Source organism: Ambystoma mexicanum, chromosome 9 (assembly GCF_040938575.1).
Source record: "Ambystoma mexicanum isolate Mex_15411 chromosome 9, UKY_AmexF1_1, whole genome shotgun sequence".
Taxonomy (NCBI): Eukaryota; Metazoa; Chordata; class Amphibia; order Caudata; family Ambystomatidae; genus Ambystoma; species Ambystoma mexicanum.
The window spans coordinates 1,212,290,799-1,212,307,841 of record NC_090931.1 but is presented as its reverse complement, the minus strand read 5'-3'; the positions used below and the strand labels follow the sequence as shown (position 1 = coordinate 1,212,307,841).

At 48.4% G+C, this 17,043-nt stretch overlaps 1 protein-coding gene across 1 annotated transcript in view; it reads right to left on the bottom strand.

Annotated features, from left to right (window-relative positions):
* Nucleotides 1-12,003, bottom strand: part of MCM6 (minichromosome maintenance complex component 6) — a 75,787-nt gene extending 63,784 nt beyond the window's left edge. Inside the window, exon 1 of the mRNA XM_069616539.1 lies at nt 11,771-12,003. Coding sequence (XP_069472640.1) covers nt 11,771-11,868 — 98 coding nt within the window. The 5' untranslated portion in view covers nt 11,869-12,003. The remainder of the gene's footprint in view (nt 1-11,770) is intronic.
* Between the last annotated feature and the right edge of the window lie 5,040 nt (nt 12,004-17,043).

Here is a 17,043-nt window from a genome sequence, read left to right as displayed (position 1 = left end):
CTTCCAGTCCCAAGAGACCTTGCATGCCTAAGGAACTGTGAGTATGTATGAGGTGAAGCTTGATATTTTAGATTGGTTGACTGCTTTCGAGTATAACTATGGGGATAGATTGGAGTATGAAAATGTGAGGCTAACTTTAATAGCTAGATTCGGGAAAACTCCTTCCCAGTACCTTAAGAGGTTTAGGACTCTCAAAAAGCAGGATGGTAACCCTTGGACTACCTGGGTGTGTGAATGTTTGAAGGGATTAAAGGGTTACAGAGTTAACACTTGTGAAGGAATGAGAAATCTATTTTTGTTAGAATCTATTTTTGATGCCTGCTCTCCTGAGCTGAGACAGCATTGGCTAACCAAGGAACTAGCCAAAGCTGCTGATTTGTGGGTTGCTAACAGGGCTACCCACAAGGATTATGGGGAAACTCAGAAAAAGGATGATGGGAAGCAGCAAAAGAAAGTTGGCAAAGAGAATTATAATACCTCCAATCCAAAAGAGGGCCCCAAACAGAAAAAGGGTAAGCCACAAGGGAACCTGAATCAGGCTAGTGACACCTCTGGTGACAAACCAGAGGGCGGTCAGCAGAAAACCCCCATTTGTCAAAAAATTTGGAAAATGTTATGCCTGTGGGTCTACTGACCACATGAAATGGGATCCCAAATGCAAGGGTAAACCTTCAGGGGTCCACACTACCTCCTTAGCCTTTTCCCCAGTGGGAGAAGTACATATTGCAAGTGTAAACTTTCAACTACTGGCTGAAGACCCCATTGGAATCTCTGCCAGTGTTTCTTTAGTGTCCCTGAGTCAATTCCAGATAACACCAAAGAATAGGACAGTGCACTTGTAAATGGTCAGGATACCCCTGCCATTAGAGACATTGGAGCCACCGTTTCAAACCAGAGTATGTTGCTAAGGAACCCAAAGGACTCACGAAACTTGCTGGAGGCCCTGTCCAAATGCATCCAATACTACCACCTCTCATCTACTGCAACAACATAACTGTAAGAATACCTGTTAGAGAGTCCTGCTGGGGAATGACTTAAAAACTCGAAGTTGTTATCAAGCACCCCCAGGCCTCCTAGTAAAAGGAAACCGGAGCAGACAAATAAGGCCAGAGAGAGTACCTTAAAAGGCTTTCAAGAGGATGTTCCAGAAGAAACTATAACACCCAGTCCACAGGAATTACTAACTGCTTTTTTCAAGGAGGAGACAAAGGGGAAACCCAAAGTCTCAAGGAAAAAGCCAGAGCACTCCTGTGCAACCCACAAGGACATCCCTGAGAGGACTGTCCAAAGTCACACCTGTGACTACTCCACCAGCTAAGGCCGAGTGTGAGGAACAACCAGGAAAGGTTGAATCAGCTGAAGATTTAGAGCTGGAAGACCTTCCCCCCTTTGGGGATCTGCATCCTAAAGACCATCTTGAGCTGCAGTCTTTACTGGCAGAAGGTGGCCCCTGTAGAGCAGACTTCAGCAGAGGTCAGAGAGTGTCATATTCTTGAAGGACTTCACTAACAGGCAGCTTCCCAGCTGGACTGGCAAGAGCCAGGGAAGAACAGGTTGTACTGGGAAGATGGCCTCTTCTACAGTGAACCTACTGAGTCTATCGCAGGGGGACTACAGAAGGCTTGTAGTGCATCTAGACATAAAACCATCCCTACAGTTAGCCCATGAGATTCCTTTAGCTGGTCACTTAAGCTTTAAGAAGACCAGGGAAAGGCTTTCTCTGTATTTCTAATGGCCTAAGTTGGGGTCTGATGTAGATAAATTCTGTATGAGCTGTCAACTTGTCAGACATCTAGCAAGAGTGGAGCCAACAATGTGGCACCGTTGGTGCCTCTCCCAGTGGTGGGAGTCCCTTTTGAGACGGTAGGAATCGACATTGTTGGTCCCTTAGACCCGCGACAACCTCTTCAGGCAATCGATTTATATAAGTTGTAGACGACCATGCTACTAGGTATCCTGAAGCTATACCTATGAGGACTGTTACTGCTCAGGCAGTGGCTAAGGCCCTACTTGGTATTTTTACCAGAGTAGGTCATCTCTGACAGGGGATCCAATTGTATGTCCCACTACATGCAGGCCATGTGGAAAAACTGTACAGTAATTTACAACTGCCTGCCATCCCCAGACGAATGGATTGGTAGAGGTTAATAGAACTATAGGTGATTTAGAGGACCCCTTAGAAGAAAGTGGGACCTTCTACTGCCATGCCTTCTATTTGCTTATAGAGAAGTCCCCCAGGAGGGAGTTGGATTTAGTCCCTTTGAGGTTCTCTATGGTCATCCAGTTAGAGGTCCATTGGCCCTAATTAAGGAGGGGTTGGAGAGTGCTCCTTCTCCCAAGCCAGTGAGTCACTGACTATGTGCTAGCTCTCGGAGTAGAATGACACACGACGACAGAAGCATCAGATAACTTGAAAGCAGGTCAGGCTCTGGTGAAGCATTGGCATGACCAGAAGGCCAACATGGTTGAGTTTACTCAAGACCAGCAAGTTTTCGTGATGGTACCTACAAGGCAGAGGGGCTTAGAGGACAAATGGATTGGACCATTCAAGGTTGTGGGAAAAATTGGAGATATCAATTATTTGGTGGACTTAAGCAATCCTAAGGAGGCCCCCAGGGTTTTTCACACCAACCGTCTAAAAGCCTATGTCTCAAGACCAAAAGTGGGAGCTTTGCTTCTAGCTTCTGCTCAGGAGGAGAGTGAACCTCTACCTGATCTCCTTAGGGGACACACTTTTGATGGGAAGATAGGAGTTAATCTCTCTTCTAATCTGACACTGGAACAACAGGAGGGGTGCAAATCTCTGTTTAATCAGTTTGCCCCTCTGTTTTCACAATCACCAGGCTTAACCCCTTTGTTCACCTGTCAAAAGCAGAGGTTACAGGATGTCAGACCATGAAAGAGACCACATAAGGAGGAGGTCAACAAGATGCTTGATCTCAGGGTAATAGAGCCATCTACCAGTCCATGGTCTAGTCCAGTTGCACTAGTGCCAAAGGCAGGATCCAAGGAATATAGATTGTGGGTGGACTATAGAGCTCTAAATGCAGTCACAAAGACTGATGCCCATCCTTTACCTAGGACAGATGAGCTGGTGGACAAACTTGGTTCAGCCAAGTATCTCAGTACATTTGACCTGACGTCCGGCTATTGGCAAATAGCCCTGACAGACCATGCCAAGGAGAAAACTGCATTTTCGACCCCAGCAGGCCTCTGCCAGTTTAAGGTTATGCCTTTTGGATTAAAGAATGCACCTGCTACGTTCTAAAGGATGTTTAATCAAGTTCTGAATGGGATGGAGGACTTCTGCATGGCATACTTGGATGACACTGCAGTGTTCAGCCCTACTTGGAAAGAACACGTTGACCACTTAGCATATGTTTTGCAGGCTCTTGAGCAGGCCCATATGACCCTAAAGGCAAGTAAATGTCAAATTGGTCAGAGCAAAGTGGTCTACCTTGGACATGGGGTAAGAGGAGGTGAAAAAAGGCCATTGCCTTGTAAAGTACAAGCTGTACAAGAATGGGCCACCACTACTACTCAAACCCAAGTGGTTATTATAGGAACTTCATAGAGAACTATGGGTCCATAGCTTCTCCCTTGAAGGTGGTCTCCTCACCCAAATTCCCCAAAAAGGGCAGATGGAATGAGGAATACACCAAGGCAGGCATTTGAAGGACTTAAGCCCTTTGTCAAGCTCCAGTCTTAAGAGCTCCTGACTACAGCCAAACTTTCATTGTGCAAACAGATGCTTCCAATACAGGTATAGGTGCAGTTTTGAGTCAGCTGGATGAGAAAGGTAGGGAACACCCCATCTGTTTCAACAGTAGAAAACTGAAGGAACCGGCGACAAGGTGGGCAACCATAGAACGCGAGTGTTTTGCCATTGTGTGGTCTCTGAAGAAGTTTAGACCATACTTGTTCTAGCCTCACCACTACTTCAATCCATTGTAATCTTACTTCTACTCATAATTCTTGTCCCTTTATTCCAATCACCGAATCTTTATTACAATTGCCTACTCCCGCATCTCAGGCTCCTCTGTGGACCTTATTTTTTCTTCAATTCCCACAACTCTACCGTTTCTGCCATTTCTCTCGCTTCTTTGGACCATTTTCTTCTCTCCCTCTCTCGGATTTGCCAAATCTACACCTCCTACTCCTTCCTCCTCTAATGCCGTCTCGTTGCGATCTTAGAAATTTTAACCCATCTATGTTGGTTTCCTCCTTTAGTTCTGCTCTTCCACCTCACCCAATTCTCAGCCCTCTCAGAGTGCTGCGGACACTCTTTCCTATGGTCTTCAATCTCCATTACATCTCTTTTACCCCTCACGTCCCTTTTCTCATTCTCATAAGGATTCTCCAACCCTGACTAACTCCTCTGTTTATTTTGAACGCTGCTCCGGCAGGACGAAAGCTGATGGAAAAAAAAAATCCTCTCTTTACCATGCATCTCTCATATCTTCACATACTATGATAATGCCCTATTCTCTGCTAAGCAACGATATTACTCTAATCTTCTTACTAATCTTTCTTCTTTCTTCTCACCCACGCACACTGATGAACTCGATCACTTTCCCCAAATCCCTCCTTATCCTCTTCTCTCTGACGACTTTGACACATACTACTACAAAAGTAGCCAATCTGATCATTCTGTTCACCAGTCCCAGAAACCATCTCTTCGGATACACCATCTTCCCTGGCCCCTCCTCTCCCTCTTATTCTTTCTCTTCCCGCCACTCCCTCACTGACGATATGGCTCTTTCTTGCTTGTGTTAATCCTACACGTTTTCCCCCCCTTAGTCCTTTTCTAGGTTGCTAATTTAACAATTCCATCTTGCTACTTTTCCTACTTCCTTTAAACATGCGAGTCATTCCCATCTTTAAAAAACCCTCTCTTGATCCCTCCACTCCCTTTTCTCCCGATTTCTCTTACCATTTCTGAAATACTTGTGTACTCTTTCCTAAACCACCACTCTTTACTCCCTCCTCTGCAATTTTTGACTTTCCACTCAACTGAAACTGCTTTACTCTCTGTAACCGATTCTCTTCTCCCCGCCCAGTATACTAAGCACTCTTCACGTATTACTAGATCTCTCTGTTGCTTTTGACACTGCCGATCACCACATTCTTTCCTCTAGATGTCTATCACTCTGTATTTCTGGTACTGCTCACAATTGGTTCCGTTTCTATGTAGCTTATTACACCAACTATGTTTCTTGTGCGACTGTCATCTTATGGGGTGCTTCAGCCTTCTCTCTGCACCATTCCCCCCATCTGCTATTTCTTCTCATAACGTCTATCATTTATATGCAAATGACACTCAAATATTCTCCTTTTTCAGAGGCCCTGCATACATAACTCTCTGCTTGTATTTTCTCTATCCAGTCTTGGATGTCTTCCCACATCTTAAATAATCCAACAATCTATTCCTTCTTACCAAATTCCTCCCCCTTCCATTCTCTTCCCTGTATCTCAGCTAACTACCCCTGCTCAATCTTGGTACCACTTTTCAATGTCTTTCTCCTCACATTCTTTCCATTGCGTAGGCCTGCTACCTTTATCTATTTAATATATGTAAAGATTTCCCCTTCTTAACTTTTCGGGCAATTAAAACTTCAAGTTTCCAGTTTTATCCCAGCTCATTTCGATTTCTGTTATTCCCTGTTTCTTGGTCTCCCTGCATCTTCTCTCACCCCACTTCGGTTCATATACCGCTCATCTGTACGTCTCATTTGCTCCCTCCATCATCGTAGCTCTATTTCCGACACTCATCTATCCTTTTAACATCGCCTTCAATACCATTTTTGTTCTATGGCCCAAGTGCCGGCATGGCACCTCCATATCTTTCCTCCCATGTTACCTGGTACTGACCATCACACCCCTCCCCGTTCCCAATATCTTTCTGATTTCAGTCTCTCAACCTCCCTGTGCCCAATCATGCTTTTTCTCCTTTTACCTATTCACCCCTAAACTCTAGAACTCTCTTCTGCCATCTCTCGCCATTCATTTCCCTTATTTCGCTCTCACTTGAAATCCCACTTTTATCCCCATCCAAAAGTTAATTTCTGTTCTCATGATCTGTACTGTTGATCGGCTCTTGCTTGTTGTCTTTTATTATTGTTAAGTGGTTTGGCGTAAAGCGATATAGAAGCAAACAAATAAATCAAGTTGACCTCTTGTCAGGCGTAAAATGTTCAGCCATTCCTCAGCTCATGTCACATCTGCTTCCATTCTATTAAATGTAATCCAACGTGCATTAAAAACACAAAGAGGAAATCCAAATGACACTAGCTAAAAGTTGGGCATCATCAACGACCGTAATTCAGCGTTTCCCACTCATTTACATTCTGTGCAGATCAGTGCCCGAGGCAGAAGAGGAAATGTGTACTATAGTGGATCAAGCTAATTCCGTGCAAGGTAGACCGCCAGTGCCATTTACAGGGTCGAACTGTCATCTAGGACCAGCGTTGCCAGATTGGCCTATTTCCAATTGTGCAGGAAATTACGGGAGTGTGTGGGTTGGCAATTGTTGGGCTAGTTTGAACAGCCGTACCCTCTCTGTAGTGGTGGAAGTGCAACTCTGAGCCGGAGGAGCCTGAGCAACGTGGAAAGAAAAACCGCAGCGTTTTCCAACACAATAACGTTGTATTCATGTTTGCGGTCGCTTCAAAAGTGACCGCAAACATAAATGCAACGTCCAGCCCGGAAAACTTAGAAAAAAAAACGCAGCTAGTGCTTATTTTTAAAAAATAAATAAATTAGCACTTACCGAGATTCAGCTGCAGCTTTCCTGCTCTGGTCTCCGGTCCCCGTCCTCCGCCTACAGCACTCATGAAGGGAAGCCACCCAGCGGTAGCCGTTGTTTACTACAGCTGGCTGGCTTTTCCTTCATTAGTGCCGCAAAAGCAAAAGCCAGCACAGGAGGGCCTCCATTTCACAAAATGGATGCGCCCATGTGCTTGCTTTTGCGAATTTTGAGCTTGAATAGCTCAAAATTTTACATAGGAAGTTTTAAAACGGAGAATGCTAGCATTTCTTTTTTTGTTGCCTATCTATTTTTTTAAATAAACATTCCTTTAACAATCAACCAAATTACAAAATATGGGGGAACAAACACCTAAAGAAACACCGAGAAAAAATGACCTACAGAGAAACAAACCGGACCAGAGTGGGCCAACACACAAACCAGGAACTAGAAACACTAGGAAAATCCCACTAGGCATGAGGTCAGAACCATATCCAAAATAGAGTTTAGGGCAAAAGGATAAAAACCAAGACCACGCAGACAAAAATGCACCCAAAAGACTAATAAGTACAGCGCAGTTAACTGATGATTGAGCATCCACTACCTTTGCAGCACCTCACTTCAACAGTTAACCTGAACCATAATAGCTGACCAGAATAAATGCATTTACCTCACTACAACCAATGAGCCTGAATTCTGAAGCAGCCATGTAACACCTCGCTACACCCACACCGGTATAAATGCTAATATACCAGAATTCAACTCAGTAGACCCACAGCCAAACTACACTACAATCGCAACTGACACCAACCCCGATATACCTCATAATCAGGACTTAAACAGATCCCAACAGTGAGAGCCTCTTGATATACGATATATTTATAACGCGCCTATACACAAGTGTTTCAAGGCGCGACGAGGCAAGGCAGGGGGAACAGAGGAAAGAGACAACGATCCTACTAGGCCAAGTGTCATTCAGATCGCGCAAGTGCATGGGAAGGGGGAACAGTGCAAAAACATGAGCTAATAGAATAAATAAAGTAAAGTATGGCCAGCAGGTGGCAAGTGCAAGGGAGAAGGGTAAGTGCAGGCATCAGGTGTCAAGTGCTAGTGGTAGGACTATAGGGATACAGAGAACAGTCCTGAAGTGTGGGGGTATCCAGGAGGGCAGTGCAGGAATGCGACTGGCGGAGGGGGGGAGACCTGGGCCCGAGATCAGAGGGTGGGCAGGTAAACCGGTGCAGTTTCAGTATAAGCCAGGAGCTCAGCAGGGGAGAGGAGGAGTAAAAGCAGAAGAGAAAGGTTTTGAGGTGCTTCTGGAACCACAGGTGGTTCTCCTTGAGTTTCAGGGGGCAGGGAGGCTGTTCCAGAGGGAGGCCCCGGCCGAAGAAAGTGATCTACCACCAACTCGTTGCTTGGAGAAGTGACTGACCCCGAGGGATTTGGATGAGCGAAGAGCTCCAGAATGGGAGATATTTAGGAAGAGAGAGTTGCAGGTATTGAGGCCCCCGGCCCCAGAAGGCCTTGTGGATGACGCAGAGGGTTTTGAACTTGATCCTCGCAGCCACTAGGAACCAGTGCAGAGATTTCAATCCTGGAGAGATACGACCCCCGGGCTTGAGGCCAAGGAAAAGTCCCGCAATCCGGTTCTGGATGAGCTGCAGAGGGCGGAGGGTAGAAGCAGGCAGATCTAGAAAGAGGCTGTTTCAATAGTCCAGCTTAGAGAGAACCAGGGCCCTGGATACAGTGAGCTTCTGGGGGTAGGATAGGAAAGGTAGAATACCTCTGAGGTGGTGCAGCTGGTCGTGTGACTTCTTAGCGATATCAGCTATGTGTGGAGAGAAGGAGAGTGTGGAGTCGGAGATTACCCCGAGGTTTTTAGCCACACAGGTGGGAGAGGGCCAAGAGAGGCCGGCCAGAGAGTGTCAGGAAAGTAGGGCGTGGGTGTGCCGATGAGGAGAATCTCCGTCTTGCTGGCATTCAGGCAGAGATTGTTGGCGGCACACCACTCCTGGATGGCGGACATGCAGTCAGAGATGAGAGAGAGAGAAGAAGTGGCTGAGGGTAGCCTGAAAATGAGCTGAGTATCATCCGCATAGCACTGGAAGTTGGGGCAGAGTGCGGCAATGCGGTGGGCAAGAAGCGCCAGGTATTGGTTGAACAGCCAGGGAGCGAGGTTAGACCCCTGGGGAACACCACAGGTAGAGATAGAGGAGAGGAAGGATCCTAGTTGGACCTGGGAGGGTCGATCAGAGAAAAGAGATGCCCAGGTTATCACGGAGACGGTTGAGCAGGATGGCATGGTTGACCGTGTCGAAGGCAGACGAGAGATCAAGTAAGATGACGACACAGGGGGTGTTGGAATCAAGGTTAGAGAGCAGGTCTTCGCGGGTGTTCAGAAGAGCAGTTTCCGTGCTTCTTAACGCCTCCAACCCAAATCTCTCCACATAACCAGTCAACCACCCACACAACTCACAAACCAACAATTACAAATGCAAAACAGTATTAGCCCCACATCCCATGACCAAATTGCCCCATGTGGAATGGAAAGCTAATCACTCCACACTCGTGTCCAAAACAAAAGCAGCCTGTGTCTCATCCATGATAATAAAGCAAAACAGTCCTTGAAAGAAAACCGGGCCCTATACATCGAATACACCCACAATAACAGCAAAATTGCCCCACCTCAACCCAATTCGACGTCCAAATTCATAACTCTGGTTCCGATTCCTGGAACGTAGCTAAGTACTCCTCACATGCCAAACCTAGAACTTCACCCCCAGTAGTAGACCCTTTGTCACTTACCCCACTTGCCACAACACTACCAGGCTGGCACCACTATCAAATTGTCAAAACCCAGGATCTTCAGGGTTTACAAGGACCTGTGTCCCAGAGGTTCTCCGATCTACCCCTTTCACTGGACACTGCCTCCTCACCGCTATTTTGGCGTTTACAGGGCACACGTTCCCTTGAGCACCAATGCCCACAACACTTCCTTGGGACGGGAATTACGCTGATGCCAGCATCCGCACCGGGTCCCAAGGAAACCGCATACACCTTCCAAGGCGTGCCACGCGCACAATGCTGCGCATGCACGCCGCTTCAGCTGCGCTCCCACAAATGAAGCTCTCTGCCGGAACCAGTCCTCCTCCGAGCTCCAGTTTGATGGACAAGGGTGACCATACACAAATTGCTCTTCAGTGCTCCTCCTCCCCAACCCAAAAGTTGCCACCATGACAGCGTCTACCAGTGCCTGTCCACGGCGCTCCGGCTGACTATTCCTAGAGGAGTGCTCAGCTCAGCCAATGCCCTCCGGGCCACCAGACTAATGGCTGGAGCACAGATAAGCCAAATAACTTTGCGGGTCCCGAAAACTGGTTAGCTGGCTTCCCCTGAGGCAGACTCCCTCCACCAGGAAGTAGTGGAACCACGGGCCTCCTCCGAACAGCTACCCCTCTGCAGCTCAAAGTAGCAAGCAACCACACGTGCAGATGTGTCCTCGCTGCCCCACGCCACAGCTGCTAGGCACTTCAGCTGCGATCCATTGACCAACTTGTCACCAAATGTTATAAACGGGAGTTCTGCGGTTCACAGAAGACGCCGACTGCTGCTACAGCCTAAGGTGTCCTTGACACATACGTGGTTGAGACACCCTTACATTTAAGCCACGAAGTACATTGGTAGACAACATGCACACAACCACTTACCATCCACACCCAAGTCTGGTCCAGATGTAACTGCCTCACCTGGAACCCCCATTCAGATAACACCAAACACTCCACTCAAACATGCCTAGTATTCCACTGTAGCCATCACTCCGACATAAGTAACATTCCACTATATGCAAGACCACTGATAACCACACAACAGACTACAAATCCCAGAACGCAAAGTTAAAAACAAGACTGGACTAGTATTTTCTGAATGGGGCATATTGGTATGTATGCCTTTTGATTCCCTCACCTCTGTCTGGGCGGCTTAGATAGTACATACTGCATGTATGTGTGGGGACATCACGTGATCGCGGGAGCGTGTTCTCGCGAGATCTCGATGCACGGGATCTCGCGAGCCCACGCTCCGCGGGAAAACGTTCCCGCTTCACAGTTGGCGCCCTGCCAGCGAGAGCGGTCGCACAGGAGCGCTGCTCCTGATTTCACAGAAAGGAGAATCATCTCCAGGACCATCTCTACAGCTCATAGGGCATAACACCACAGCCAATGGAGGCTTCATGGGGGCCCTATGAGTTTACAGCGTGCCACCGGTGAGCACAATCCTTCCACAGTGAAGTAACTGGGGAAGCACAGGACCTGGTCAGTTCAACAGTGAGTAAGCGCCCCGCGCCACCAGTCCACCTTAAGACATTCTCCCTTGTTCTCAGTCAATAAAGACTGTTAGAAACCCTATTGCGTCCTGTCATCCATTCAGGCCACAACAGTATGTAATTAGTTATGGTCTCTAGCTGTAAAATCTTTGTTTCAATTGTCTTTGTACCCGATTTGCAGTTTTTAACGTAACATCTTAAGCGGTGTAACATGCATGCAAAACGCATTTTTTCAAGCAGAAAATGTAAGCCCATGCAGAAGTATGTGATTGTGCTAGCTTTTAACTCCATTTGGGCTATAAATCGGTTTCCTTTCTGGCAACCCTGTAGAGGACATCGCGTCGTATGACGTGACTCATTTTAGGAGCTGCGTACCCGTTATAGCAAATATCGCTACAGCAGCACCCTTTTTTAGGATTTGTTCCATGCCTCCAACCACTGCTTCAGAGCAAACCTGACAGGGTCCACGATTAGTGCCGTATTAGGCTCCCGTCCCCATTCGTTTCTTAAAGACTAGAACGTGCGTGAACTGCTCAGTGTTCGCCCAGCACTGCCACGGTCCCTTAGCATAACCAGCTACTTCGCGCAGTGGTCGGCGGGGGCACGGGCAGGCGTTTAAATGGCGTACCCTCAGCTTGCTCTCTTCCTAGGCGGCACATGCACTTAACTAAAGATGGAGGAGGGGAACGGGGCTCGGTACTCACTCCTCCAGGAAATCCAAGAAGAGTTTCTGGCACTTCTCGGCCACCTCGTCCTTGACCTGCTGTCCCCCGGCGGCGGCGGTGGCCTCGGTTACGTCCATGTTAGTTATGCGGCGGGTTGGTGTTTAAGCCCCGGGTGTAGTCGCTTACAATCTGCTGTAGCTCCGGCAAAAACTTGCTCTAGGAGAAGGAGAAAAATTCGCGCCACTGGCGACACCACGTGACTTACCCTGTCCAATCTGAAGTGTGTAGGGGTGTTCCATGGCCATGTTTCGCGGGAGTTCTAGCCAATCGCACAAGAAAGGGGTTTGGCAACGTTGGCTCTGTGGGCGAAGTAAGCGTGGAAGAGAGGAAGCTGCGCCGATAGAACAGTAGAAATAAAGACTTAACACCCAAAGCAAAAATGCTGGCAGCCTGGCGGCCATTTTAGAAGTACGCAAAACTCATCTGCTGCTTCCCCACTCATTAAGATAACCACCGCGCGTACTGTTTACAAGGGAGTTTTCTCCCGTTACTCTGTTTGGTTTCGATAGAACGAACAAGAAGATGCACAATAGGAACCCTCCCGTCCCCTGCACACTGTGTAATGTTGGAGAAACCAACTCATAATATTTTGAAAATTCAAATGAGTAAAATGAAGATTTCAATAGATACAATCATCGAAAAAAAAAGGCTTGACGAATCACTTTTTATAATAAAATATATATATTGTAAAATTTGACAAATATAAAAAGTGTACAACGCAAATCAAAGCAGTAGTCTGTTCTCTGCAGCAACGCGTTTTGAGGAGTCTGTCCTCTTCTTCATAAGGCCATATACGGACTATTGGAAACAGAAGTTTATACAAAGTAAACTTAGTGAAAAGATATGACATTACATAAAATCAAAAATAACACAATATATATATAGTGGTGTCCACAGATATTCTCAGATTAAGTGATAACTATGCAGATTGTCTCAAAAACATAAATATAACATCTAGTTTATAGAGAACACCAATTATACAGTATTCAACAAAAGCAAGTGCACCTCTGCTTTTCCCCGATGGTTTCTATATAATGAATTACTCTGTTTTTAAGTCTTTAGCACGGGACTCATTTTTTCACCTTTTTTAAATCTCTAGGCACAGGTCAGGACCAGATTTGAACCTGTATTGCTCTGCGTTGACTTGCTGCCAAGAAAAAAGCTTTCCCGCTGAGCCATCTTCATCATAGCTCTTAACCTTTCACAACTGTTTGGAGGGTAAGAGTACATGTGGAACACAGAAGTGACATCGCTGAAAGTGACATGACAGAAACTCACATTGGTATAAGATGTGCATTATTCTTAACTTTCAATAAAAATCAATTAAACTGTGGGGACATCACGTGATCGAGGGAGCGTGTTCTCGCGAGCCCACGCTCCGCGGGAAAACGTTCCCGCTTCACAGTTGGCGCCCTGCCAGCCGAAGCGGTCGTGCAGGAGCGCTGCTCCTGACTACATGAGAAGGAGAGTGAGTTACAGAACTCTCACCACAGCTCCTAGGGCATAACACCACAGCCACTGGAGGCTTCATGGGGGCCCTAGGAGTCTACAGCGTGCCACCGGTGAGCACAACCCATCCACAGTGAAGCAACTGGGGAAGCACAGGACTTGGTCGCATTGAACAGTGAGTAAGCGCCCCGCGCCACCAGGCCGCTTTAGAACCTCTCCACTTGTTGCCAGTCAATAAAGACTGTTAGAAACCCTACAGCGTCCTGTCATCCATTTAGGCCACAACATAACTGGCGACGAGGATACCTGAAGTCCCACGGACCCACCATGCAAGGCGCCACACCACCCCCTGCGTTTCTCCCCTTGCCAGGGACACCGGTGATTCCGTGGATGCAATGGGAACCCCTTTTTTCCACCTACTTGGAAGCGGTGGGCGGCACGCGATATGCCCCCATCAGGAAGAGGGCGATGCTGTTGAATGCGCTAGGGGTTGAAGGTCAGCGTATCTTTGCCGGCCTTAAAGAAATACCGGCGGCCGACGATGACGCCGAAGACGACAACGTTTACAAAGAAGCCACTCGTCGTATCATGAAGAGGTTCACCAACAAGGAGAACATTGTACTGCACAGGTTGAGATTCTACACTCACAAACAGGAAGGGAGCGAACCCGTGGATGACTACATCACCAGGATGAGGGAACTCGCTTCTCTTTGCGCCTTCGGAGAAAATGCAGAACAGGTCATCTGCGACATGCTCGTTGTCCACACCAACTCTAGGAAAGTACAGGACAAGCTCATCCAAGAAAAGGAGGTCACCCTCGATAAAGCCATCCAGATTGCCAGGGCGGAGGAAGAAACCTCCAGCAGACGCAAGGAGGCGGGAAGTCACCTGCCCGTGCCCGAAATGGCGGCGCTACAATGGAGAGGTCGCAGAGACAAGCAATCCCGCGACGGCCCCAAAGACAAAAGTCCCAGGAAAAGGGAGGCATCGAAATGCTACAGATGCGCCAGCCTCAAGCACATGGCGAACGACCGCGACTGTCCCGCCAGGAATAAGGAGTGCTCCAAGTGCGGACGCATTGGCCACGTGGCTCCAGCATGCATGTGGCGGGAGAAAACTGTGTCCCGTGTCGACGGTGACTACACCTCAACCGATGAGGATGAACTGCAGGACAGGCCCATGGTTGTCATGGTCAATGCCCCCCATGCCAGAAGAGAAAAGCCCCACTGCACCATTAAAGTGGACGGCATGGAAACGCGCGTCATGGCTGATTCGGGATCCAACCTCACCATTCTGCCCATCAACACGTACAAGGAGATGATGGGACGAGAAAAAGTGGAGATTAGATCAACCAGGCAAAAACCCACCGTGTTTGGAGGGGCAACGGTCGAACTGTTGGGCTACATCAAGGCCCGCATCGATTTCAAGGGGAGGTCTACCACCACCAAAGTGTATTTTTCTCCCAAAGGTCCAGCCGTGCTGGGGTGGGATGACCAACACAAACTCAGCATGAAACTAGATCCCAGCACTCCGGAACAGGTGCTCATGATCTCGTCAGGAGCAGCGCAAAACTACAAGGAGATCTTTCCAAGCCTGTTTTCCGAGAAACCGGGAAAAGTGAAAAACTTCATCCACAAAATTCGGCTGAAACCCAACGCCGCTCCAGTCAAGCACAAAGTAAGGGCAGTACCTGCCACCGCAAGACCAGCTTTGGACGCCCACCTGAGGAAGATGGTCGAAGAAGGAACCATTGAAACCGTGGAATCCTCTGAGTGGCTGAGTCCGGTAGTACTAGTAAAGAAAAAGTCCAGCAACAACCTCAGGATCTGTATCGACCTGAGAAGCTTGAACTTGGAGGTGATCACGGATAGCTTCCCACTCCCCAGCATCAATGAGATCGTCCTCATGATGAAAGAGGCGGCCATTTTCTCGAAGCTGGACATGCGTGATGCCTATCACCAGATTCCCCTACACAAGTCCTCCCGCCCCCTGACGGCGTTCATCACTCCTTTTGGCACCTTCCAATACACCCGCATGCCTTTCGGGTTATCATCCGCAGCATCCGCATTCCAGAGGATGATGAACTCCCTACTGAAAGGCCTCACCAACGTCTCATTCTTCCAAGACGACATTCTGGTATACGTCAAGGACAACGAGACCCATTACAAGGCACTCAAGTCAGTCCTAAGCAGACTTCAGGAGGAAGGCATTCACCTACGCCATGAAAAGTGTGTCTTCGGGGTGAACAAAGTAGAGTATCTTGGGTACTGATTCTCGAGTGATGGGGTAAGCCCCAAGAGGAACCTCATGGAGGCCATTACTGAGGCACCGGCGCCGATGTCCAAAGAGGAACTACGCTCATTCTTAGGCCTAGCTGAGTACTATGCCAAATTCGTCCCCAGGTTCTCTGAGACCACGTCTCCCATGAGGGAGCTTCTGAAGAAGGGGGCAGCGTACTCTTGGGGCCCAGAACAAGATGAGGCTTTCGGCGAAATCAAGAATAGGATTCTACACGCGCCGTGCCTTAAACCATACACCCCTGAATGGGACACATACATCACCACTGGCGCCAGCGCATACGGCGTAGGGGCCACCTTGACCCAGAAAAAGGGCGACACAGAGAACATTGTGGCGTTTGCATCCAAGGCATTATCCTCATCCGAGAAGAATTACTCTACGGTAGAGAAAGAGATGTTGGCATGCGCTTGGGCCGTCGACTACTTCAGATCATACGTATGGGGGACAAGATTCAAGCTGATCACCGATCACAAGCCCCTAATTCACATGCTGAGCCCGGGCGGCACCAAGACGGCCACCCCCAGACTGGCCAGGATCGCCGCGAAGCTCCAAGAATATACCTATGAGATACAACACATTGCGGGCTGGAAAAACGCACAAGCGGACTGCATGCCCAGGCTCCTCAACCAAAGCGCCCCCGGCACCACATTCCTGGAAGAAGAATGTGTCGTTGCGTCCATAAGCGACCTGAGGAACGTCGAGTACATGGAAATGAGCGAGCGCCACTGGCAGGAAGAGTTCGAGCAGGACTACGCTCTAAGGCATGTAAGCACCTGGGTTCGAAATGGATGGCCCAACGAGAGAGCGATCCCCGAAGGCCTTCGTCCCTACTGGAAGGTGAACGAGGAAATCACCGCCATGAACGGTCTCATTCTCAGAGGTGATCAAATCATCCCACCCAGCGGAATCCGCAAAGTCATACTGTGCAGAGCACACTCGGGCCATTTAGGGTGCAACATGACCAGAAGAAGGATACGCGACGCATACTGGTGGCCAGGTATGGACCAGGACTTTCGGCAGATGGTCGATAGGTGCCACGAATGCTCCAACAGCGACAAGCGCCTAGCCGTGAGGCAACCCCCCATGCTGCCCACCGAAGTCCCCAAAGGGGTGTGGCGAAAACTGGGGCTGGATTTCATAGGGCCGCTGGACAACATGCCCCCAGAGCACAGATACGGGATAGTCTTGGTCGACTATTTTTCCAAATGGGTGGAAGCTGACTTCACCCCGGACATCACCACGGCAACAGTCATTGAAACACTCACCGCCATATTCCAGCGGGAGGGCCTGCCCGAAGAACTCGTCACGGACAACGGAGTCCAACTAGTCTCCAAAGAAATGGAAAAATTTCTCAAGCTCAACAACATCAAACAGCGAAAAGCAAGCCTATATCACCCACAGGCAAATGGCCTAGTCGAGCGGGCCAACCGCTTCATCAAAGGGGCGCTGCAACTGGCTCACGCCTCGGGCCTAGACCCATACAAGACGGTCAAAGAAGCCGTAGC